The sequence below is a fragment of the Monopterus albus genome, unplaced genomic scaffold, assembly GCF_001952655.1.
Source record: "Monopterus albus unplaced genomic scaffold, M_albus_1.0 scaffold235.1, whole genome shotgun sequence".
NCBI lineage: Eukaryota > Metazoa > Chordata > Actinopteri > Synbranchiformes > Synbranchidae > Monopterus > Monopterus albus.
Window position 1 is genome coordinate 303,719 of NW_018128115.1, and position 23,866 is coordinate 327,584.

Genomic DNA, 23,866 nt, shown 5'->3' on the forward strand with positions numbered 1-23,866 from the left:
ATAACACTCACTCTTGCCTGACTGGAACCAATGAGACCAGTTTGTTAGGGTGCCCCTGTGGCTTCCAGGTGGAGGTGTTCAGGGAGCCTCAGATGTTTCAGTCCAGACCAGAAACACAAACATTACAGTGAGTTCTTCTTGTGTGACAGTTCAAAAGAATGGGACGAAGTTGAGCCCGAGGAGAAGAGGAAGCTGGATTACTCTGCTGACGATGGAGAGTTCTGGTGGGTGGAGATCGGTTCTTTGACCTTCCTGCAGCACACTCTGTGGCACAGTGAAAGGCAGCTGCTGTCAACCCAGTGTTTTGTTGTCGTTTCTTTTGGTGGAATGATCCAGGCCTTCCTCTTCTCCTCTCTGCAGGATGTCCTACAATGACTTCCTGCATCATTTCTCTTCCCTCGACATCTGCAACCTGACGCCTGATGCACTGGCCAGCGATGAGGTCGGTCGCTGGAACTACGCAGAGTTCGAAGGACAGTGGAGAGTCGGCTCCACCGCTGGAGGCTGCAGGAACTACCTCGGTACCACATTTAATTCCTGCTCTCGCTGTCTGCACCATCAGGTTCTCACAGTTCCACTTCCCTTGTGTTCTGACCAAAATTCAACCAAGCATAAAAATCCTGAGCTCGTCCTGGATGTGTTCCCTCGAAATTAGGCTTTTGTTCGTTTTCTTCAAACTTTTAACAATGGTCAACTTTTTCTCAGTGGAAGGCCGAGATGTTTAGACTAAACACTTCCACTTCCCACACTTCAGCTCATTTCATCCAATACATACTCCAAGATGGCGCTGGTGCATTTGGCCTGCCGCCTGCTGTTTAGTTTTGTTATATTTGTCACTGCCTGTTTTCTCTGTATTGGTATATGATCGCCTGACTCTTTTAGAAATACGTAACTCAATGTTTAGTTGTCCTAGTATCCACCGAGGCTATCAATCTAAGCTCCCACCACCTCCGCTAGCATCCATACCTCCCTCCCTTCAACACTCAGCTGGCCCTCTCTCAGGCAGATTTTGGCGGAGGCGACGCGGCAGGACAGCTGGACTCCACGTTAAGCTGAAATCTTGCATGAATTCATCAGTGTGAACTGACCACCTCCTGGAGTATGGTAACCTCAATCCAAGCTGGATCCTGATCCACAGTTATCGCTTTCTTCAGCTGGTTGGCTCAGACGTCGACCCTCCTTGCCCATGCTGCCGGCTTGTGAGACGCTTGGACCGGCATTGCTCTCAAGCCAACCAGTGGCTCAGGCCGGCCTCCCTCAGGATAAACCAAGCCCGCTTCACTTTGCTCTCTTTAACATAAGATCACTTAAAAACAAAACTTTTAGTCTTAATGATTTGATTTCTTCGTACAATCTGGATGTATTTCTTATCACTGAAACCTGCCCGAAACAAGGCAATAATAGTCTTATTTCTGAGCTCCTTCCGGCTGATTAAGTAAATAAGCTTTGTTTATATAGCACCTTTCATAGATAAAATCACAAAGTGCGTCATAAGGTCAACAGATACTAAAGCAGAACAAACAAAATAATATAACAGAAACCAAAAAATAACATAAAAATAAAAGAACAGACAAACATATTTAAAACCAAAACTAAAAATCAACTAAAGGCCTGTCTAAAAAAGTTTTAGTATTATCCGGTGCAATAATCAGCACTTCAGTCTTATTGGGATTTATATGAAGAAAATTATTGTTAAACCAGTTCTTGATGGATGACAAGCACTCTAACAATATGGCCAAAAATGAAACTCTAAATGAACAATACATTTGAACATCATCAGCATAAAGATAATAATCTGACCAAGAGGATATATATATATGTAATAAAAATAAAATTGGACCCAAGACTGACCCCTGTGGGACACCACATGACAAACCAGCCACATCAGACAAGACATTTATAGCGACATTGAAAGTTTGATAGCTAAGATAGGAAGAAAACCACTGGAGGACAGATCCAGAGAACCCTAATTCAAACTGAGGCTGATCCATGAAGATTCCATGATCAACTGTGTCAAAAGCAGATGTTAAATCTAATAAAACCAGGACTGTATAATGACCAGAGTCGGCGGCCATCCTTATGTCACTTGAGACCTTAAGTAGAGCAGTCTCAGTGGAATGTATCTTCCGAAAACCTGACTGAAATTCACAGTTTATTCTGCTTCATGAAAGTAATCAACTGTCCTGCTACCACTTTTTCCAAAATCTTTGCCATAAATGGAAGATTTGATATTGGCCTATAATTTTTTGGCTCAGAGCAATCAAGACTCGATTTTTTAAAGAATTGGATTTACAATCGCATGTTTAAGAACATATTACGATCACTCTCAGTATGAACAACGCCTTGGGAAGCAGACGGTGCAACAATATTTTGAATTGTATCAAACAAAACATTAGGATTTTTCTTGTTTAAAGAAACCAAATGAGAAAAATAAGATGATCTTGCCCGCTTAATCATTTCGTTCAGCTCCACAATCCTGTTCTTAAGATGCAGTCTGTGTACCTCTAACTTACTGTGTTTCCACAGACGCTCTATTTTTTGGCTCTTTTGAGGCAACAAATGGCTTCGTTCATCCAAAGACAGGATTTTTTTTTAGAAACAGAATGTTGTTTAACCGGAGCTACATAATTTAAAATATCCAAACAATGGCTGTTAAAACAGCTCATAAATGTTTCAGTATCCTTACAGTTGGAAAAGGAACTTGGGTCAAACAACTGCAAAAATCCATCAAGTGCAGCATGATTAATGACACATTTTTGAGCCAATAATTTGTGGACAGGCGGCACAATATTGCCTGACAAGTTAAATAGCACACAACAATGATCACTCATATGAATATCCTCAACCCTTAGGCCAAACGTGATCTATATCTGGGCCAAAAGAAAAGACTAAATCCAAAGTATGGCCTTTTTTATGCGTAGGACCAGAAACATGCTGTTTAAAATTAAAAGACTCCATAAGCACTAAAAACTCTGCTGCTACACAGCAGGAAGGGTCATCAACATGCAAGTTAAAACCCCCAAGGATTAGAACACCCTGAAATTTAATAATAGATGATAAAAAGTCAGAGAACTCAAAAAACACGTGCAGAGCCAGGAGGTCGGTAAATCAAAATACAATAAAACGAGTCAATGTGCCCAACCTTACTCATTTGGAGCTCGACTGAGTTAAAAGTATCAGTGTTCATTAGCCTGCAACAAAAACGGCTCCAGTAAAGGAGCGCAAGCCCGCCACCACGTCGTGAGACCCGGGGAGTCCGGGGGGCAGAGCTCTTTCAGATGAAAATACTCCTGTTCCCGCTGCCAAGTCTCCATCAGGAACAGGAAATCCAAATGTCTTTTATAAAAAGGTCATTAAGAATGAAGACCTTGTTTGCTATAGAGCAGGCATTGAGCAGAGCAGGTAGGCCAGCTGGATCCCGCGATGTTGACAGAACAGCATCTTCACTTTCCATCCAACAAATATTAACAGGAAGCAAACCCCGCTCCAGCGGGGCCAAAGATCGGATACCCCGAGTCGAGAAACTCCGGTCTGAAAGGATACACCCCCGGGACAACATCTTTCGGGTCGGCATCTGGATGCGTTCATGGCCTATAATCGGCTGCAAACACCGCTCACTCCGTACCGAATTAATCCTACTCCGCCATAGCAAAAATCCTCGAGCACGCTGTTTCCTCAGCCAGGCCTGGACACCAGCCCTGCAACCCCGCCTTCTTCTTCTACCCCGGGGCTTGGCTAGCAGCAGGTACTCCGATGGTAACGTGGGACACTCAAAGATCGGAGGGAAGGACTCTGCATTCCTAGCCCCGGTAATACCACCGTTTTCCATATGCTCCTTAATGCGGAATAACGTGTCCCGGTCATAAATTAAAACAGCTGACACACAAGCTTCTTCTAACAGGTTCTAAACTGGTTTAGCTCTTTCCTGTCCAACAGAACCTTTTCTGTCATTATTGATGATTCTTCCTCAACCATAGCCCCTCTTACCTCAGGTGTCCCCCAAGGCTCGATTCTGGCCCCGTTACTCTTTTCTTTATACATGTCACCACTTGGTTCAATCATATCAAGACATAATGTTCATTTTCATTTTTATGCAGATGTTCAGATTTACCTGCCGTTGACACAATGCGATTCTAACACACTTGGCCCGCTGCATAATAGTATTCGTGATATCAAGCAGTGGTTATTGCAGAACTTCCTTCATTTAAATGGGAGCAAGACTGAATACATTGTTTTTAGCTCCGATCCAGTCGCTGTTGTATCGACTTTAGGTCCTTCAGCCCCTTTATTCACAGATACCATGAAAAAAACTTGGAGTGATATTTGACAGTGGCCTAAATTTCGATAAGCAGATCGGGTCCGTGGTTAAATCTAGCTTTTTCACCTGAGAGTCCTAACAAAGGTAAAGCCCTTCTTATTGCACGAAGACTTAGAAAAAGCTACCCATGCTTTTATCACCTCGCGACTTATACTGTAATGCCCTCTATGTTGGAATCTCAGTTTCTTCTCCGAAAGCTCCAACTGGTCCAGAACTCTACGGCTCGACTGCTGTCGAACACCCCCAGGTATGCTCACAACACCCCTGTTCTTCTCTCGCTACAGTGGTTGCCAGTACGGTTTAGAACTGACTTCAAGGTGCTACTATTTGTATTTAGGTCTATAAATGGCCTCGCTCCGCCATACCTGTCTGATCTTCTGTCTATTTATGCTCCACGCAGAGCTGTGCGCTCCTCAGAACATCTGTCCTTGGTTGTCCCACGTTCTCTATACAAAAAATGGGGTGATCGTTCTTTTGCTGTGTATGGCCCCAGACTCTGGAATTCTCTATCGCTAGAGCTACGGTCCATAACCGAGCTGGCGGTTTTTAAGTCGACTCTAAAAACCCAACTTTTTAGACAGGCTTTTGGTGCATAACCTGTCTTACCTTCTCCGAAGAGACGTTTTTAACTTATTGTTTTATTCAAGTTCTATCCTGATATGGAAGTTTTTTACTGTTTCTGTCTTAAAATTCTGTGTTTTATTTTGTTTTGGTTTTATTGTTTTAGTAGTGTTTTTTAGCAGTTATACATGTTCTGCTGTGAAGCACTTTGGGCTCTGCTGTAGTTGTAAAGTGCTATATAAATAAAGTTTTATTATTATTACTATTATTTCAGTTCCTACACTTTGACTGACACGTCAGTCCTTTTCATGTCACTGCTGAGCAAAAACGAAAGCCTTTCTTTGGTTCCTATAACTCCCACACTTCCACCGTTCATACAGGATCTGCTTCAACTGCTTTCAGTGCTTTCACTTTGGCTGACAGTTCAGCTGACTTCATTTCCTCCAGCTCAGTTCATCAGCCACATGTTGACATTTCCACATTTTCAGTTCTTCAGTTCCTTTTAGCACTTCCACTACACAACCACCGAACTAATGTCGGATGTTTGAGCAGGGTTAGGGCATGTTTTCAGCAGCTGACGTTAGTTCTCTGTGTGTGGCTTCCAGCGACGTAATGAAGCCATGGTACATGCCGAATAAACTCCCCTCCCGTTTCCTCTCTGCAGCCACATTCTGCTCCAACCCTCAGTTCTTCATCCGGCTGGAGGACATGGACGACGACCCACACGACGGCGTGGACGGCTGCACCGTCCTGATTGGTCTGATGCAGAAAGATGCTCGCAGAGAGAGCCGCTTCGGACGAGACCTCAACTCCATCGGATTCGCCATCTACAAGGTACACAAACTGAGTCAGCTTTCTGATGTTTGACAGAACGAGCAGCGCACCACTCATCTAACAGTTTTTTCTTATACAGGACTTGTTATACAACCTGTATGTAGTCGTGTGTGCACATGTACATGGTTATGGTACCTTTCGATCTGACCACGAGTCATTTGATCAAAGCTACATTCAAGATGCAGCAGGCTGTTCCTGTATTTTTGACACCGTGTGTGTTTTTGTGTTCTTCAGGTTCCTGATGAGGTGAGTTCAGCGTCCGCCACCTTCAGGTAAAACCGGCTTAACACTGATCTCACTCCCAGTGTTCGACCTCTTGGACCAACTTTCCTTCATGTGGTTCTTTTCTGTGGAGTCCTGATCCACGTTTACCTGCTGCAGAAAGCATCTGAGTACATGTACTTTTTCTACTACATGCCACTTTATACTTGTGCTCCCCTGCAGATCAGAAGGGAGACGGTACTAATACTGAAGTACTCCACAGTATATGAAGCAGTTCATTATCGACCAACAACATGACAGAATGTGTCACTGCCTGTTCTTCTTCTTCTTCTGTCAGTATGATCCCAGATCTTCTTCCTCTTCTGTGCCCAGTACAAAGGTCGCAGTAACGTCCGCCTGGGCCCGGACGTCCTGCTGAGGACGCCGGCTGTGACCAACAGTAAGTTCATCAACCTGCGGGAGGTGTGAAACCCCCCGGGAGAGTATGCCACCACCCCCCCCACCTTCGAGCCGCACCGCAAAGGAAGCTTCATTCTGAGGGTGTTCACAGAGAAAGAGGCCCACACCAGGTCAGGCTGTGGAGGAATACACTGGGAGCACTGGTCAGACTGGTAGCCACAGATGATTATGCTTTGTTTTCTCATTTCAGCCCGATGGAAGAGGACATCCACGCCGACATCCCGGAGGTTTGTGGACAGAGCTTCAGCTTTCATGTACAAGATTAAAATCTACCTCCTTTCCGGACCTCAGTTTGGTCAATATAATCTAGACACAAAGAAACATTTCCATTTTGTGCTTCTCTTCAGTCTTACAAATGTTTCTTCTTCCAGCCCAACATCAAACACGACGACGTGGATCCGCACTTCAAACATCTCTTTGTCCGGATCTCTGGAAACGTAAGACAGTGTTTGTTTTTGTTTTTTACAGACACTTAATTTCACGCCTTCAGTTAAACTGAGACAAATCTTGTCTTGTCGGATCTGATTCTTTCTGTCCAGGACTCGGAGATTTCCGCCCTTGAGCTCCAACAGATTCTCGACAAAGTTTTGGCTCAGAGTAAGAACAGTTTCACCATCGCTGAACCACAGATGCATGAGGGGAGCATGAAGTTTTATGGCTTTCATGTTAACATAAGTATTTTCATAGATCTTGATCTTCTGAGGCTGTTTCTGGAGTTCATATTTAAGTAAAGAGTATTTATGCTTTATACATTGAATCATTTCCCTTTTGTAAGGAATGCCTTTCATTAGTTTTCATATTTCTGATGTAAAACTCTTTTAGTTTGTGTCTTCTCTCAGTGAGTCAACGAGGCCACGCGTTCACTGAGCGCTGCCTGCCTCAGTCCGTTTGCACGCTGTGAGCTGCAGTGTGACATCAGTGTCGTCTGTTTCAGGGTCTGATGTAAAAAGTGACGGCTTCAGCCTGCAGACCTGCCGTGACATCATCAGCCTGCAGGACGTATCCTTCAGCCAGCAGCTGCTGTTGGACTGACTCTTCATAGTTCAGGCCAAATTTGCCCAGGTGCTCGCAAGTAGAGCTCTGCTGCTGTCTCGTGCACGGTGGAAGGTTTCTGCAGAAACTTTGTGCTGAAGCAAAGTGTGATGAGCATGTGTCATTAGGTTCAGACATCTGACTGTGAAGCTGCCAGATTACCTGATGATGAAGACATGATTACGTTTTCTTCTTTACACTGTGCAGTACAAATATAAAATGCCTGACATAGACGCAGATGTAAACTAACAGGGCTCTAGGTTCAGTTACAGGTGCTCTCAGAGTTTCTACAAAAGCTGAATGAAATTGTATTTAAAGTAGATAAAACCCATAGTATTGCTGCTGTTGTGTCGCTCACGTATTCAGCTGATCTTTAGCTGTATCTCAGACGGACGGCAGCGGCACCCTGGCCCTGGTGGAGTTTCACCGCGTGTGGACAAAGATGCAGAGATACCTGGTGAGAGCTAAACTAACATTTGGCATGGTAACAGCTGAGGTCATTTGTCATTCACCTGAACTGACCTGAACCACACTGGACCTTTAAAGTCACGGTCTGGGTTGGATTTGATTAGAGCAAAGTGTCCTGACGAGTCTTAATTACCATTGGGTCTTAACTAGTCTTCACTGGCAGCAGGTACTTTGAAAGAGGTCTGCAATCATCAGTGAATCGATAGAGCAACGCCCTCTGCAGGTCCAAGGGATGCACTGACCTATAACCTAATAACTAAAGAAAATTTGATCTTTTAATGATGTTTGTGTAGGTAGATGTGTTAAATGTTTTTTATTGTTAATTAGAGTTGGTTGTTTATTTCATAAGCAGCTGTGACCAGATCAACTAAAATGTTCTTCGCTGTGCTGTGTTGAAGCAGCAGGTGTTTGAGGATCTGATCATATCTGAGAACAAACCTGTGTTTATTCATGAAAAAGACTGAACTACATTTCAGAAGTTGATCTGCTGTATGAAGCTCAGTCAGAACTTCCAGTAGGAAGCTGCTAACATCTTTACAGAGTTTTTGTTTCTTTTTTTATCAAGATATATGGGACAAATGACTTTCAGAGTAAATTAATCCAGTGATTCACAAGAAAAAGATCAAAGATTGGAAGAAAATCTGAAAAGATAAATGTAAGTTTTCTTCTTCCCTCCTCCTGTTGCAGGATGTCTTTAAGGATCATGACTCGGACGGTTCTGGTACAATGAGCAGTCATGAGATGCGAGCGGCTCTGGCTGAAGCTGGTAAGATTTTGTGAGGATCCATGGCTCTGAATAAAGAATCCAATAAGGGGTCTAGGGTTTCAGGGTTTAGAGGATTGCTGCTGCTCTGCCAGCCATGTCCAAACAGCTTAAAAACAGAAGGTGTTCAGAGTGAAGTGTGGGATGTTCAACAGCTTGTCTCTGGTGAATCCGAGATGGGCTGCAAGAGACCGTCAAAAAAGACAGAAACAACAACATACTAGAGCACGTCACCAAGGCTTTGTAAAAAAAACAAGGTTTGCATTGAGGTTCTTAGTGAGTGCTTCTTTTTGTTGGATTTAAAAAGGCTTCATGGGTCAAAGCGCTCCTGGTCCATCAGGGTTCCTTGAATATAAAACAAAGAACTTTTAAACCCACTTGGCTCCAGGAGTCCCCAACCAGGCCTCAGTGTTTCTGAAAAGGTTCTAGTATCTTGCAGCGAGTCCTTGACCTGGAAACAGTTCGACTGAACTTCTTCAGATGACTGAGTGTAGAGGAGGGTGGTGTTGCGTGGCTGATCTCCACCCAGTGTCCCTGCCGACTACACCTGTGTCTGTGTGTGCAGGTTTCCAGGTGAACAGCACTGTGATCCAGGAGGTTGTCAGGCACTACGCCGACTCCAGCTACGCCATCAACTTCGATGGCTTCATCGGCTGCTTGGGCCGACTGGAGATGCACCCACACCTTCACCCGCCACTCCATCAACTACACCTAGAACTAAACCAACACACACGCCCAACCTTCTATCAATCCCACCAAAGGGACAAACACATGGAGGGAGTTCAGAGACGTCACTGACGTCCAGTAGCTGCTCCGTGTTCATTTGGCCACGTGAGACAGTGCCATTTCTCCTTAAAGCCTGGAAGACCACACTAATCTGACAGCAGCATTTTCACAGGAAATGAGTTTTAATTGTCTTCTAAAAGTCAGGACATCCTGTGAAACAAAGATTGTGACTTAACCTGCGAAGCCTGAATGAGAATAAAAAGTTAAGACACTAAACACTGAATATCTCACAACACCAGAATTAAACTAAACTACACATACAATCTGTGTAAAAGTACAAATCACCTAGAAACAACAGTGTGACCTTCAGTGTTTTCTAAACTGTAATGTGAAAAAATTAAACAGCGCCTCCCAGAGGACGACTGCAGGAAACGCTGTCCGGGTAGTGAACAGCTGCAGGGATGACAACACAAACAGGAAGTGAACAACAATGAAAACAACAGAAACATCTTCATGTGATATTGACAGTTTCAGAACAGCCAGTAAATGTTGATGAGACATTTTCATCAGATTTACATGGGTTCCCAGTGCTCCCAGTGCTCCCAGATGACTGTTTCTTCTCATATATACAGTATTTTTCTTTTCTTCCACAGAAATGTTCAGAGCTCTGGACAAACTGAACCAGGGGTCGATCCAGCTGGACCTGCAGCAGGTAAAACTCCAGTCTTGTACTGGTCTGACTGGTGCTGGACCAGTAACTCAGCAGAACACAGGAGGTCCATCCACAGTTAGAAACATCAGAACTGGCTGACAATGATTTATCTTAGCTGCAGTAAAAGTGACGCTGACGTTTCTACACGTTAACATTTAAGACAAACGATGCAGGTGTGAAATGGTTGCCATGACGCCATGTTGTTGAGGATCAGTGTGGACTTCATAACCTCAGACACGATTACAACCAACCTGGCGTCCACTTGGCATCCAGGTGTCCTACTTGTGTTTCTGGTGACAAGTCCCATTCCTGTTTGTAACAAACCAAACAGCTGGAAAATCAGTCGACGTAGCAACATACTGAAAACAGCTGCTGGGTCTGACCTTTCATTCAAACATCCAGAAGCAGCTCAAACTCTGTTTTCTGCTGATTTCTACTGCTTGACCTGAGTTCACTGCCTCTTCTTCTTGTCTTCCTGCAGTGGATCTGCCTGGCCATCAACTGAACGTGCTCAGCCCCAGGCGCACACTGGGAGAGTCTGCAGTTTGTCATCAGCTCATCCGGGGACTGGGTGGTTTGAATAAAGCAGCCTCTGGTGTGTGTGGTTCTCTGATCCTGCTGTTCCAAGGCTTTTCAGTCATGTTTTTGAACTCGGATCAAATAAATCCTTGTGCCTGGACCAGCTTGTGTCATGTCAGTGTCTCTGTCTCTGGTGTCTCATGGTGCACGAGGGGAGGTGGAGGATCATCACCTTCCTCCCTGACCCGAGCCTCTGTGCAGCCCCGTGAAATGGGTCTTTCCTCAATTTGTTTGTAAGGGCTGCACAGATGGAAGTGGGCTGCCAATGACTTTGGGTGAGTTCTCTGTGAGTCTGGCCCAAGCATCAGACTGTCACGGAGGAGGTGAGGAAACTTTCAGGTTGTGCAGGTGGTTGTGTCTCACTAGGTTCCTTGAGTCTGTCCTGAGCTGTTTGCATGATGTGGTCTGTGTCCGGGTCCCATCGTAGCGACTCTGGTGGCTTTGGACTGCGGTCTGCCATCAGTTCATACACACTGTTCTACAATGGCTGTGTGCACAGATGTGAACAGTGAGAAGAAAGAGGGGCCGCGCACGCTTCTAGTGCTGAGGGTCACGGGTTCTTCTGTTTCCCCAACAAGCAAGATCTGTTGACAGGTCCACTGGTTCATGGAAGAGTTCAACTGGTTTCCACTGCTGAAAGCAGAGCTCAAGTCCATGAAGAGGTTTCAGGAGCAGGTGTTGGGCGAGTCCAGACTTCACAGAGATTTCAGGCGGACAAGATGAAATAAGAAGCAAACAAAGACAGTGGTGGACCAGAAACACCTCCTGAGGATCCAGAGGATCAGAAAAGTGGTCTTCATGGTGGAACAGCTGGATTTGACAGTACACGTGTGCCTAATAAAGTGCACACCGTGTGTATAACATACACTGTTTCAGACAGATGTTTCTTTAACATCTGCTTTTAAAGTGATTTTATCACAGACAGTGGGAATGTTTCAGGAGTGCTCACCTGTTCAGTTTAGTCTTTTACTGTGAAATCCTGGACATTTTCACTTCCTCTTGCTAAAGATAAAACCATCTGGAGACAAACTGTGTTCCGACTTTTTATTAAAACTAGTGTTAGGGGCTTTTCTTACCTGGGCTCTGAGGTGTAGAGCTAGCTCAGCATGTGTTGGACTTCTGTGACCCTCCTCTTCGTCATTATTCTGATTCTGGACTTTGACAAAGCTCTGACATTTCCACGTGTTGCTTCAGTCAAACCTACATTTAATGGACCTGGAGTCTCACGTCGAGTCCTGTGGTGTCAGTGCGGTGTAGCCCCACTCTCCTTCGCCCTCAGCGGAGGAGGCTGTGGGGGCTCAGGAACTTTACAGGGTCAGAAACCACCAAGCTGAGACTCTGCACAAGAGGTGATAAACTGGTTTGTGTTTTATGCCAGAACGTTGAAACAAACCAAGACTTGATCCCAGTTTAGACTGGTTTAGTTCAGCCCACCATGAGATGAATATCTGATGTTGGCTTTGACAGAGTCCGTCTGGACGTCGGTCTCCTGTCACGTGAGTATTACGCTCGTGATACGCGTGCACACATCTGTAATGAGCAGCAATAACACTTCACTTCAGCCACTGGTGAACCCTGACTGGCGGCACGGAAACATCTGATACAGATACAAAGATGTGTTTTAAGTGTCTGGGTTTGAGATGCGTGGGCCCAGGTCGAGACCAGGTTTAGGACTCTCTAAAGTCCTGCAGCTCTCACAAGCACACTGGTTTCTGCTCCCTGAGAAAACATTCTCCTGATTCCATGAGCGAATCTGGTGAATAATCAAAGCTTTGACAAGAAGAGCTGAGGCTGGGTGAGTCAGTCCGAGGGTGGAGGGGCTGACGAAGGCTGGAAGAATGAAAGTGTTTGCCAGATTTAGCCTCCGGCCAGCAGCCACAGAAACACCCTTCCTGCTTCATGCCCACTCGAGCCAGGACACCAGGCTTCACAATAAAAGTCCCTGAGGGTCCACAACTTGTTCTGCCTGACGGACAGAACAGAACAAACAAGGGGTGGACAGAATAATAGAAACACATCTGAAACAGACACTGTGTGCAGTGCTGGAAGAATATCTGAAAAACGGGGGTTATAAATATAAATCAAAAACTTATTTTCACGGTACTCACCGGAAGCCGTGCCTATATCATCCCGTGTGTCTTGACTGTTTCCTAAATCCCAGTGAACGCTCCCTTTCTTGCAGCAACGCTCTGCAGCCTGAACTGAGGTCTCCTCATACTTTGAAAAACTTTCCAGGCGCGCCAGGCTCCAAAACCAGCATCATGTCGGGCATCGCGGCCACCCTGCAGCACAGCCGGGAGAAGGACCAGGGCATCGGCACCAACAGCCAGGCGGTGAAGCTCCTGAACCAGGACTACGCGGCTCTGCGGCAGCGCTGCCTCCAGAGCGGCCAGCTGTTCCAGGACGACACGTTCCCGGCGCTGCCCTCCTCCCTGGGCTTCAATGAGCTGGGACCGGCCTCCTCCAAGGTCCGGGGGGTGTCCTGGAAGAGACCCACGGTCAGTGAGGATAAAAACGCTCCTATCTCTAGTGGAGTTCGGTACCGACCCCGGTGTTGCTCTGACGCCCGACTTCGTTAGAAAACCTGGCAATTTAAACTTTATACAAACTTGACATACGTCTCTTTAATGCGGTGCGCGCACAGTGACGTCAGCTTTGAGAAACGACAGCTTTACTTGAGGTCCCCAGTCAAACGCACGCCCACTTAGCCCGATTTAAACTTGGTCCACACTGACAGACGCCACCCCAGGCCTCCGTAAAGAGTTTTGGCGCAGATGTTGCCCTCCAGCGCACCATCCTGCGTCTGCCCTCGCACGCTCCAGACACGGGTTAGGGTTAGTTAGACAGTTGGATTTATTGAATTAAGGTGTTGTTGTCCCGTTTGAAACAGCTTTTTATTTTGCGTGTTTGATGTGTTTACTATGGAGCCCCATGGCGGTCATGTGGTCGAAAATATTTAGGCGAGAATCTGTGCGCGTTACCAAACCGTGATTTTCCTACCACGTGACCAATAGGGGGCTCCGCAGTTTGTCAGTTAGTGGGGTCAAAATAAAAAGTCAGATTTGTATGTGGAGTTTGGTTGATGGAGCTCACGGTGTTTTGACAGATAAAGGTGCTGGGGGCACAGTTCCACTTAGCTTCCATGGAAACCAGCTGTGAGGGCTGAAACCAGTCCCAGCTCCCAGCAAACAGCTGACTACCAGCAGTGATGGCGATCAGGTGACATGGCACCTCTCACAGGAGGTTCTCTTACAGGAGTAAGAGCTGTAGTTTGACAGTTCACTGGTGGCGCCAGCCAGCTATGGCTGAACTGGGCGGCTCCCAGTCAGTCTGATGAGGGTAACGGAGCTGCTCCGTGAAGAACTGACCCTGCAGCTGGTGGCTGATCTGCTGGTGTAAGAATCCATGTATTTCAGAGACAAGGGGGACGCTTTGACGGGGGTACTCACCCGACAACCGTTTCAGCAGGCCCCAGCCACTGAAAAAACACGCGGGTCTGCGCAACAGACGCACAGCAGGATTTTATCCTGCTGGTTTCTAACAGCTGCTTCGTGTGTGGAATGTTCCTCCACGTCATTGATAGAAGAGTACATGAAGTGTTTTTGTTGATACGTGATACTGATGTGACCAGACTCTAAGAAGAACAGTGTGGAAGCCGCGCCACAGCTTTTGTCTTTGGACTTGAAGAAAAACACGGAATCCAACGTGCTAGAAACAGCGGCAGCCCGAGCTGGACGATGGGATGCCCAGAGCTCGGAATGTGGCGCGTTGTGTGTCGCGCTTTTCCTGACACCTGTCTTCTACCTGTCGGCTCAGTGTGTTTCCTTCCGTCTGACCTAGAATGGGCTTCCCGATAAAGTTTAGGGGAAATTCGCAAGATGCATTTACATACTGTAGTAATCTAGAGTGACTGGACTTGAATCTGGGTTTGATCCCAACAAAAGCCACCAGGTGTAACCAGGTGTGCTTCAGTCTGATTGGTTGCCTCTGTCAGCAGACAAAGTGAACTTCATTGTTTTGATGTCAGGTGTAAAAGGAAAAGGAACAAGCAGCTGTCTGTGGTGTTTCCTGTGCAGGAGCTGACATCAGAGCCCGAGTTCATAGTGGCCGGAGCCACGAGGACCGACATCTGTCAGGGAGCTCTGGGTGAGAGCCACACACACACACACACACACACACACACCTGACTCTTTACTTTACGACGGACAGGCCGCTAAAGCTGCCAAAATGAAGCCCCCTCCGTGTTAGTGGATGGGACATGAGCCAAAGTACAGATCAGTTAAATGGTTCCCAGACGTCACCTCTGTGGTATCTCACTTGATGTGCGTTCAAATGGTCATTTTTCTAATAAGGTTGTGTTTTAATAAGTCATCTGATGACCGTGCTGTCACTGTGCATTCAGCACATAGCACTGTATGGTTCCTGCTCTAATCTTTTATTCTGCTTTATAATTGCTTCTCACCTACCTCACTGCACATGAAGTCCTCAGTTACCATGGCGACAGACAGGTGGGTGGCAGGGGGAAACACCTGGAAACAGTTTCTATAGTAATGAAGGAAAAACGCCTGGGAGAGTCCAGCCAATCAGAGCACAGAGCTGCAGCGGGCAGCCAGGTCACAGACTGAGCTTTACATTAAAGGACCATTCCACAGTTTTATCACTGATGATGTTCTCATCAAGGAGGCGCCGACATCTGACAGGTGGCTCCTGTCACAATTTTTTTCACATGCTCCATGTTTTCATCTTCTGTGTGTGCAGCTCCATTAAGTAGTTCGTCAACAGATGTTTAGATGTGAAGCCTCATGTCTGTGTCTTCCAGGTGATTGCTGGCTGCTCGCCGCCATCGCCTCCCTGACCCTGAATGAAGAAGTTCTGGCTCGAATTGTACCCCATGGACAGAGCTTCAAGAGAGGACAGTATGCTGGCATCTTCCACTTTCAGGTATGCAAGTACAGCACATGGCACCAGGTACACGAGTAGAGAGACACACTACCATGAACACCAGTACTTTGCATAGTATGGATACTGATGAAAAAGTTGAAATCTAAAATCTTACAGTGTTGTTACCAAGTGGCATGGAATACATAGATTCCACCATGGGGCCAGTAAGAGCTGGACACAGAAAGTCCAGATATCTGGTCCTCAGTCCTGACTGATGCAGCAGCCATCTGTCCCTCTGTCTCTGCAGTTCTGGCAGTTCGGGGAGTGGGTGGACGTGGTGGTCGACGACCGGCTGGCAGGCAAAGAAGGGGGGGGGCTGTTTGGCGCCTGGGGAGGGAGTTCTGGAGCGCCCTGCTGGAGAAGGCCTACGCCAAGTAAGATCCTGAGTCAGAGTCTGAAACTCCGCTTCGACCTGACGTGAAGCGATGGTTTCAGCTTCACTCTGCTTCAGATCAGAAACTGACAGAGTTCTAGTTGGTGAATGTCTCTCGACATCATCTCATCTTCTTCTGCAGTGGTTTAATGGCTCAGATTGCAGAATCAGCGCCACCTGCTGTTTCTCTTCATTTTATTTCTTGACATTGAGTGTGTGGCTGCAGGTTGAATGGCTGTTATGAGGCTTTGTCTGGAGGAATGACCACTGAGGGCTTCGAGGATTTCACTGGAGGAATCGCTGAAGTCCATGAGCTGAGACGACCCAGTCCGCATCTGTTCCACATCATCCAGAAAGCTCTGGACCGAGGATCACTGATGGGCTGCTCCATAGATGTAAGAGCATGGGGATGGGAATGTAGAGGGTGCAGCACCCTGCAGCTTAACCTTTTCTCTCTGATGGGCTGAAACACAAGATCAGCAGTTCACTGGGAGAAATATTTTCTTGGCCAGGGCACAAACACTAGGTTCACTCTGAACTGCTGTGGCTTGGGTCTTTGATAATTTAAGATGTAGAGACGATAAGTTTAAATCTGGCTGTCGTCTTCAAAATAATGTGGGGGGACGCAAGTACAACAACTGAGCGTCACTCGTTTTACTACTGTACTATGCAAGTATTACAGTGTAACAGTGGATACCTACTGGTGAATGTAACAGGGTGGAGCACTGTAACGTAACGGTAATGATTCAATACTGGTGTCGACATTAGTTTGGTTTCAGTTCATTTTATTTTTCATTTCTTTTCAGATCACGAGTTCATCAGAGTCGGAGGCGATCACCTTTCAGAAGTTGGTGAAAGGCCACGCCTACTCAGTGACAGGTGCTGCTGAGGTGAGTGGTCACACCCACCACAGAGCCCCACCCCCCGGGCTCGCTGCTCACAGACGTGGTTGTTCTATCCATCTGAATGATTTCCTACTACTGCTGCACTGGACCATAGAATGTGAACATACCACCAGCAACTACATTTCCCATGAGTCTTAGTAGCAAGAATAAAAGAAAAGCTGTTCCATCCTTGAAATCCAGATCAGCTACCCTGTAATAGCTTAGCTCAGAATCTGGATAGAAACACTCTGAAACACCCAGTCACAGCACTGAACTACATTTCCCATGAGTCCTGTGGGAGCAGTAGCTGTTGAATTCTGATTAAATAAGACCCTCTTGTGTTTTTGCCAAAATGTAGTAGCAGCTTCTCTTTTTTCTCAAGTCCTGGACAAAAACATCTGTCATCAGCTTACCTGAAAAGGGGCGGGGCTTCAGCTCTATTATTTTGAAGTGGGAAGTCTGTCATCCAATCAGATACATCTCTGTGGTCTGCTCTGCATGTGGCTGGCTGCAGGTGGAGTACCGAGGTAGGAAGGAGAAGCTGATCCGGATCAGGAACCCCTGGGGTCAGGTGGAGTGGACAGGAGCCTGGAGTGATGAGTAGGTATCCCGACATCGCACCACCGGGCAGGTGGAGCAGTGGTACTATGGTACTATAAGAACATCACTACTACACGAATACAGTATGTGCAGTATTGGAAGCAGGGCCGGCTTATTTTGAGTGAAGGGGAGTGATTCCTGCCGTTTCCTGTTCCTGCGGTAATCGTATTCACCTACTGTTTACTGTGCCTGTACCATGTTGTGCTTGCTATGAGATTGTTTATGGATTAAGCTCACAAATTCCTGGGTTTATCTGAACACATGCCTGCACTACTTAAAGTCCCCATGGCTGCTCATTTTGTTCGTTTCCAGCCATTTAATGTTTAATCTTGTCTACCTAGATGAGCTTTGCACCCCTCATAACTCAAAATAGTTTGTAATTATTTCAGAATGATAAAACCAGAGAGCCTCTTCCTAAAAACGAGAGGACAGTTCCATCTGGTTTCACAGTTTTACTCTAAAAAGCTAGTGTGATGTTTTGACAGGTCAATGCAGTGGCGTTATGTCAGTGACGACATTAAGGAACACCTGAGTCATCGCTCAGAGGACGGCGAGTTCTGGTAAAACTTTATTTCCACATTTCTACTGTCTGAACTTCACGATCGCATCATGGTTGAAGTGAAACCTATCTTTTCTAGGATGTCCTTCTCGGATTTCTTGCGTCATTACTCCCGACTGGAGATTTGTAACCTGACGCCTGACGCTCTGAGCGACAACTCCATCTCTAAGTGGGCTCTGTCCAAGTTCGAGGGCACCTGGAGGAGAGGATCCACCGCTGGAGGCTGCAAGAACTATCCTGGTGAGTGGCTTGTGAGACAAAGAGCAGGTCCCACAGTTTGTTCCACAAATCTGCTGCATCCTGCAAAACCCACTGCAAGGACTGGCAACACATTCATCTGTAGATGAGTTTACCTCAGACCTTACAACCACTTCTCTGCCTGTCTGTAAATGTCAGACACGTTCTGGACAAACCCTCAGTTTGTGATCAAGCTGGAGGAGCAGGACGACAACCCGGACGACGGACAGGCCGGCTGCACCTTCGTGGCCGGTCTGATCCAGAAGAACCGCAGACGCATGAGGAAGATGGGACAGGACATGCACACAATCGGCTTTGCCATCTACGAGGTGAGAAGGAAAGGTGTCCTCTCAGTGTCATTGTCTTTAGCTGTGGATCTCTCAAATGGTATAATCCTGTCATCAGGAAAGAGATTAGTTACGTCAACAGTCTAGGTCTAGGACTAAATGCGTCTTATAACCTGAGCTGTGCAACAGAGACTGTGATGGTGTTTTCAGACATAACTTGTTAAGTCATTTTGACTCCGACTCTGGTACGGTGCAGTTCCTTCAGTCAGGTCTGAACGCAGCAGTCACACTCAGGTCCAGACTAAAACAGCTACAAAGAGACCCTCTCTTGGATGTGGTCTCAGTCCGGCCCCCAAAAGAGCTCCGTTTGTGGTGAGAACGTGAGTGGACCTTGACCTGGCCCAACTACAAGGAGACTCAGTGGCTCTGAGCTAAATACTGTCTGTAGGCAGATGTCGGAGTATGTTCGGTGTTCTGCCGACATGTTCACTTTGTACAGTACCCAGGTATTGTCCCCAGTTCTGAGCAAATCCCAGCTGTGCAGTTGTTCCCTGTTGCATAGTGTTTTTCTCAGAGAAACCTTCATCAGTTCAGAACAAGAACTTCTTTCTTGCTCCTGCCCCAAACTGAGTGAACCAGTGTGTGGACGGGACTGTTCTCAGCTGATCCACCGATTCGGAGCAGAGCAAACCAGCTGCAGTCTTCTGGTGTTCTGCACCAGACATCAGTGACATTTCTAGCTCTCAGTAGAACCAGTGAGAGGAAATGTTTGTTAATGCTGCTTTGACTCGTGTCTGAATCTTGTCTGCTCTATTTCAGGTTCCAGCTGAGGTACGGAGGCATCCGTGTTGACTTCAGTCCAGTGACCAGTCAGCTGGACAACATGATGCTACTCAGTGTTTGCTGCACCTTTCATTTGGTTTCCTCTTTCTCAGTCTGATCTGAATCTAACCTCACCTGTCTCTGTCAGTTCCGTGGTCAGAGAAACGTTCACCTCAACAAGAACTTCTTCCTGCGCCATGCCTCCGCTGCTCGCTCGGAAACCTTCATCAACCTGCGAGAAGTGTGTAACCGCTTCTGTCTGCCGCCCGGAGAGTACCTGATCATCCCGTCCACCTTCGAGCCGCACAAGGACGGAGACTTCTGTGTCCGGGTCTTTGCTGAGAAACCGGCCGACTTTCAGTAGGTTGTAACTCAGCACAGTCTGAGACTCGGCAGCTGGAGGTGGTGAAAACACCAGACATCCAGACAGTGTGGACTTAGTACAGTGCCGGTAGAGCTTGCTGTGCAAAAGCTGTAGACCTCAGTAAGTCCAGGAGAATACTAAAACTATCTGTTGACGTATCTCGTCCTGCATTTGCGCACTCCTCCCTTAAACACATGTGCAGTGAGGAGAGAGACACTGAGCCCCATCTGCAGCTGGAAAACAAAGCCACAGGTCATTTTATTCCGGCAGCGTCTGGTAGACATAAGAGGCAGTGCAACCCCACACAACCTCAGCCGCAGTCTCTTTTAACAACTGTGTTTAATAATGAGCTCAGAGCGAAAGATGCATCTGACTGTGTTTGTTCCTGCAGAGAAATGGATGACCCCATCGAGTGCAGAGTGAAGAAGGTGAGCCAGTCAACACACAGTCCTAGTGTAAAGACCGGGTGGAGCTGGAGGCTTCAGCCGCAGCCTGCCCGGTATCTGAGCACACCTAGGCCTTTGTCATACAGTATGCTGAACTGGGCTACTGGGGTTTATTTGACTAAATCCTGATTCTGTTCATTGTTGTTCAGATGTTAAAGACTGGTGTGTCTGAGAGGTTTGGGGCGACTTGTTTTAATAAAAAAAAAAAAGCATCTTCCTGTTCCTCAAAACAAGCTTCATTAAAAAGCAGTGGTCTTGTATCAGTACTGATGGTGATGACCCAGTGGGAGCTGCTTTGAGGAGACATCTTCACATCCTGGTTTCTGGAGGGCTGACCTGTGTTTCCTGTGGCGTCAGGTTGACATTACGGAGAGCGACGTGGATGATCGGTTCCGGAGTCTGTTCGGACAGCTGGCAGGATCGGTGAGCTGCTCCTATTCACAGTCACCACATTCATTTTAACACCTGCTGCCTATCCCACACTGAACTCTGTCTCTGGCAGGACTCTGAGATCTGCGACTTCGAGCTGCAGAAGATCCTCAACAAAGTGGTAGCCAAACGTAAGGATCACACGGTTCTCAAGTCAAGCTGCAGATCTCAGGTTCAGTTGTGTCAGAACTCCCCTGTTCACTTTGTATCTGTCTGTGTAACAGGATCCGACGTCAGGACCGGTGGCTTCAGCATCACAACGTGTCGCAGCATGGTCAACATGCTGGATGTATCCTTCCATCCCAGAAACAGCACCATTGGTCAATCAGACACACTCAGTATGAGCTCCTGGCCAAGGCTTTTATTGTGAAAGGAGGAAGTGCTGTGAACCTCCTGAGAGTCCAACTGTCCTACAAAAACCAAACGACATAATTAGCTACAACTGATGAGACCAATTTTTTTTTCGTCTTCTTTTACTGAGTGTCACTGAAAAGTAACTTTCCCTGAAACAATGTGTCCAGTTAGCAGCAGCTGGCTTGACAATGGGCTACTACAGACAGAAACAACATCTTGCCCCCATCTCTTCCTGTAAATGAAAAAGAAAAATTGTGATTTTGTTTGTGATTCAGTAAAACAAAATGATGCAGCACCTGAATCCAGCCACGATGGAGGAAAATAAAACAGCTGAGTCTGTCTCATTCCTCTGATCAAATATCAAAGTCAGGTTTATTAAACTGAAGAGCACAGAAGGAACACGTTTAGTTTCACCTCTCAGAGAACAAGCACCAGAGTTTCACTGCGGTGTCTGATTCTTCATGGCTGGTTGGACTCGAGTTTTTTAAATTCCTGTGACTTTTGGATGGTTCATCAAATATTGTTCACTCAAACCTACACTATGAACAACAGCAATGACAAGTAAAATACACAATATGAGAAGAAAATGGTTCGACTTTTTGTATGTTTCACTTTATTGAAGAGGGAACGTTATCCAGAGAACCGTTCATCAGCTTCCCTGTAAGTGACCGTCCACCTCGGCCTGAAACGATCAGAATGGTTTCCCTCCTTTATCGTATATATAAAGTGCATCATTGCACCGTTTTCTATCATTTTATGGAGAAAATCCGATTAAAAGCTGTTGGAATAAATGAGATGCGGCCCTACAGTTTTCACTTCCTGAACCTCTGCTGCAGAAAGATGGCAGTGGCAAACTGGGTCTGTTGGAGTTTAAAGTGCTGTGGACCAAGATCGAAAACTACCTGGTGAGTCTGTGACAGACATGAGACCTGCTGGGGCTCAGGTTTGTCCAAACTGTCAGAGGTTAGTGTGGCTCCTGACTTCAGGAGCCGTAAGTGATCTGAGTATTTCACCGGGTGTTGAACCCTGATGGCATCTGGTGCAGGAAATGGGCCCGAAGCCCGGTGAGTTAATATGGACTGACATCAGCTCACCAACAGACCAACACCCAAGACCATGGTTTGTTTTCTGCACAGCTGGGAACAAACCACAAATGCTCTTCACATCCTGAAATGTCCATTACACACCTGAACAACAACCAGCAAACTAATGGTGTGTGTTGAACAGCCTTATCAGGGGATAGAGTGCTGCACTGTGTACTTCATTCTGTACTGTCCTGTGTGCTCTGTGGCAGGCCATCTATCAGCAGAAGGACGTGGACAATTCAGGGACGATGAGCTCCACAGAGATGAGGACAGCCGTGGAGGAAGCTGGTAATACAAACACAGAGCACGTTAACAGTCGGCTGTCGGGCTGAGTGAGATAAGTTTGAGGCACTAAACAGTCAGATTCTGTTAGTTCCTGTTTGAGCACACTGAGGTTCGTGTCAGTAGAAGTGGCAGCACCTCACACAATGTGTGACGAGATATGAAACCTTGTGCTGCCGCTGACTTCTGCTCACAGACCGAGTCTGGCATTGTGTTTAAGCATTTACAAAGTGTTCACAGGCAGCAGTTCAGTCACACACAGGAGACAAACACGTCACGTTGTACCTGTCAGTGGCGTATTCACCTGTGACCTCTGCTGCTGGTTTTTCTTTGCTCCAGGTTTCAGTCTGAATGGTCCCCTCCATCAGATCCTGGTGGCTCGGTACAGCGACCCAGATCTCACCATCAACTTCGACAACTTTGTGGGCTGTCTGGTTCGTCTGGAGACCATGTTCAGTGAGTCCCCCCAGTCCTGACAGGCCTCACAAACCATGATCCTTCAGGATGCCTCCAGCCTGCTTCACCTTCATCACGTTAACGTTTTCTCTCCACAGACGTGTTCGCTGCTCTGGACAAAGACAACTCAGGAACCATTGAGCTGAATATGATGAAGGTACAAAACTTTGTTCCCAAACCATTTATACCTACTTTAATGAGAACTGAACCAGTCAGAACCCTGTTCTGGCATCACTGCCAGAGGGTCCAGTCAGACTGGGCTGGCCCTTGTGAAAGGCGACAGTGGTCCTCAGTCATGGTTGAGAGGACAGAGGCTGCTTCACAGCATTTTGGAAAATGCCACACTGAATGCTAAAAGCTGCAGAACAAGCAGGACACACACTGTAATGTTGCCATAGACACAGTGACTTACTCTGCAGAGCTTTTTAGCCGACATTCGTTTATGTTGTGGAACTTGAAGTACGTTAGACGATCTACTAACAGTTCATGTTTGTTATGTACGCCTGGATGTAGAGACAACTGTCACTGAGGTGCTGTGATACTGAACACCTGCTGGTTCTGCACTGTTCCAGTTCTGTCTCATAATTACCAGATGTTAGGTCTTAATTACAACACAGGTTTTGTGAATGCACTGCGCCTCTGGAGTGGCCTGTAGCTAACAGCTAACAGAGCACTGCAGAGACGTTGTGAACACAGATCAGGACCTTCATGCTTCTCAACAAGCACTGTTCCCCAGTTCAGATCTGACTTGATTTGACACTCATTTGTCTCCGACTCCTGCAGTGGATCAGCGTGTCCATGATCTGAAGAACCGGGTCCAGAACCAGAGCCCAATCCTGGAAACAGACTGGAACAACTGGAGCTGGAACATTCTACATGTAGTATATGTAGTCCGGTTTCTCTTTCATTCCAGTGGGGAGGGGGATGTTAGTGCGACACTAGTGGTGCCTGTACATAGACGTTTTTTAACTGGGGGGTTCTTTATGAATTCATTAATCTGATTTGTTGCTTGAGAGAAAAGCTGCTTCACACCTGATGCCTTAACAATAAACTGCCTTATTCCACAAATGTAA

At 46.6% G+C, this 23,866-nt stretch overlaps 2 protein-coding genes across 2 annotated transcripts in view; both read left to right on the plus strand.

The window, feature by feature from the left end:
- capn8 (calpain 8) overlaps positions 1 to 9,338 on the plus strand; it is a gene marked incomplete at its 3' end in the record, with an annotated part of 16,935 nt that extends 7,597 nt beyond the window's left edge. Inside the window, 12 exon segments of the mRNA XM_020620282.1 lie at positions 150 to 224; positions 361 to 521; positions 5,544 to 5,713; positions 5,948 to 5,959; positions 6,308 to 6,504; positions 6,585 to 6,621; positions 6,766 to 6,831; positions 6,934 to 6,991; positions 7,329 to 7,393; positions 7,815 to 7,883; positions 8,582 to 8,660; positions 9,223 to 9,338. Of these exon segments, the coding sequence (XP_020475938.1) occupies positions 150 to 224; positions 361 to 521; positions 5,544 to 5,713; positions 5,948 to 5,959; positions 6,308 to 6,504; positions 6,585 to 6,621; positions 6,766 to 6,831; positions 6,934 to 6,991; positions 7,329 to 7,393; positions 7,815 to 7,883; positions 8,582 to 8,660; positions 9,223 to 9,338 (1,105 nt within the window).
- Positions 9,339 to 12,802: 3,464 nt separating this feature from the next.
- Positions 12,803 to 23,804, plus strand: capn2l (calpain 2, (m/II) large subunit, like). The gene is given in 22 exon segments (XM_020620267.1): positions 12,803 to 13,172; positions 14,751 to 14,820; positions 15,494 to 15,615; positions 15,863 to 15,935; positions 15,938 to 15,989; positions 16,215 to 16,383; positions 16,795 to 16,878; positions 17,387 to 17,472; positions 17,958 to 18,032; positions 18,111 to 18,271; positions 18,428 to 18,597; positions 19,375 to 19,386; positions 19,526 to 19,737; positions 20,133 to 20,169; positions 20,545 to 20,610; positions 20,690 to 20,747; positions 20,841 to 20,905; positions 21,807 to 21,875; positions 22,265 to 22,343; positions 22,677 to 22,793; positions 22,892 to 22,950; positions 23,577 to 23,804. Coding segments are annotated over 22 exon segments (2,097 nt in total). The 5' UTR covers positions 12,803 to 12,935; the 3' UTR covers positions 23,601 to 23,804.
- The last annotated feature ends 62 nt before the right edge of the window (positions 23,805 to 23,866 follow it).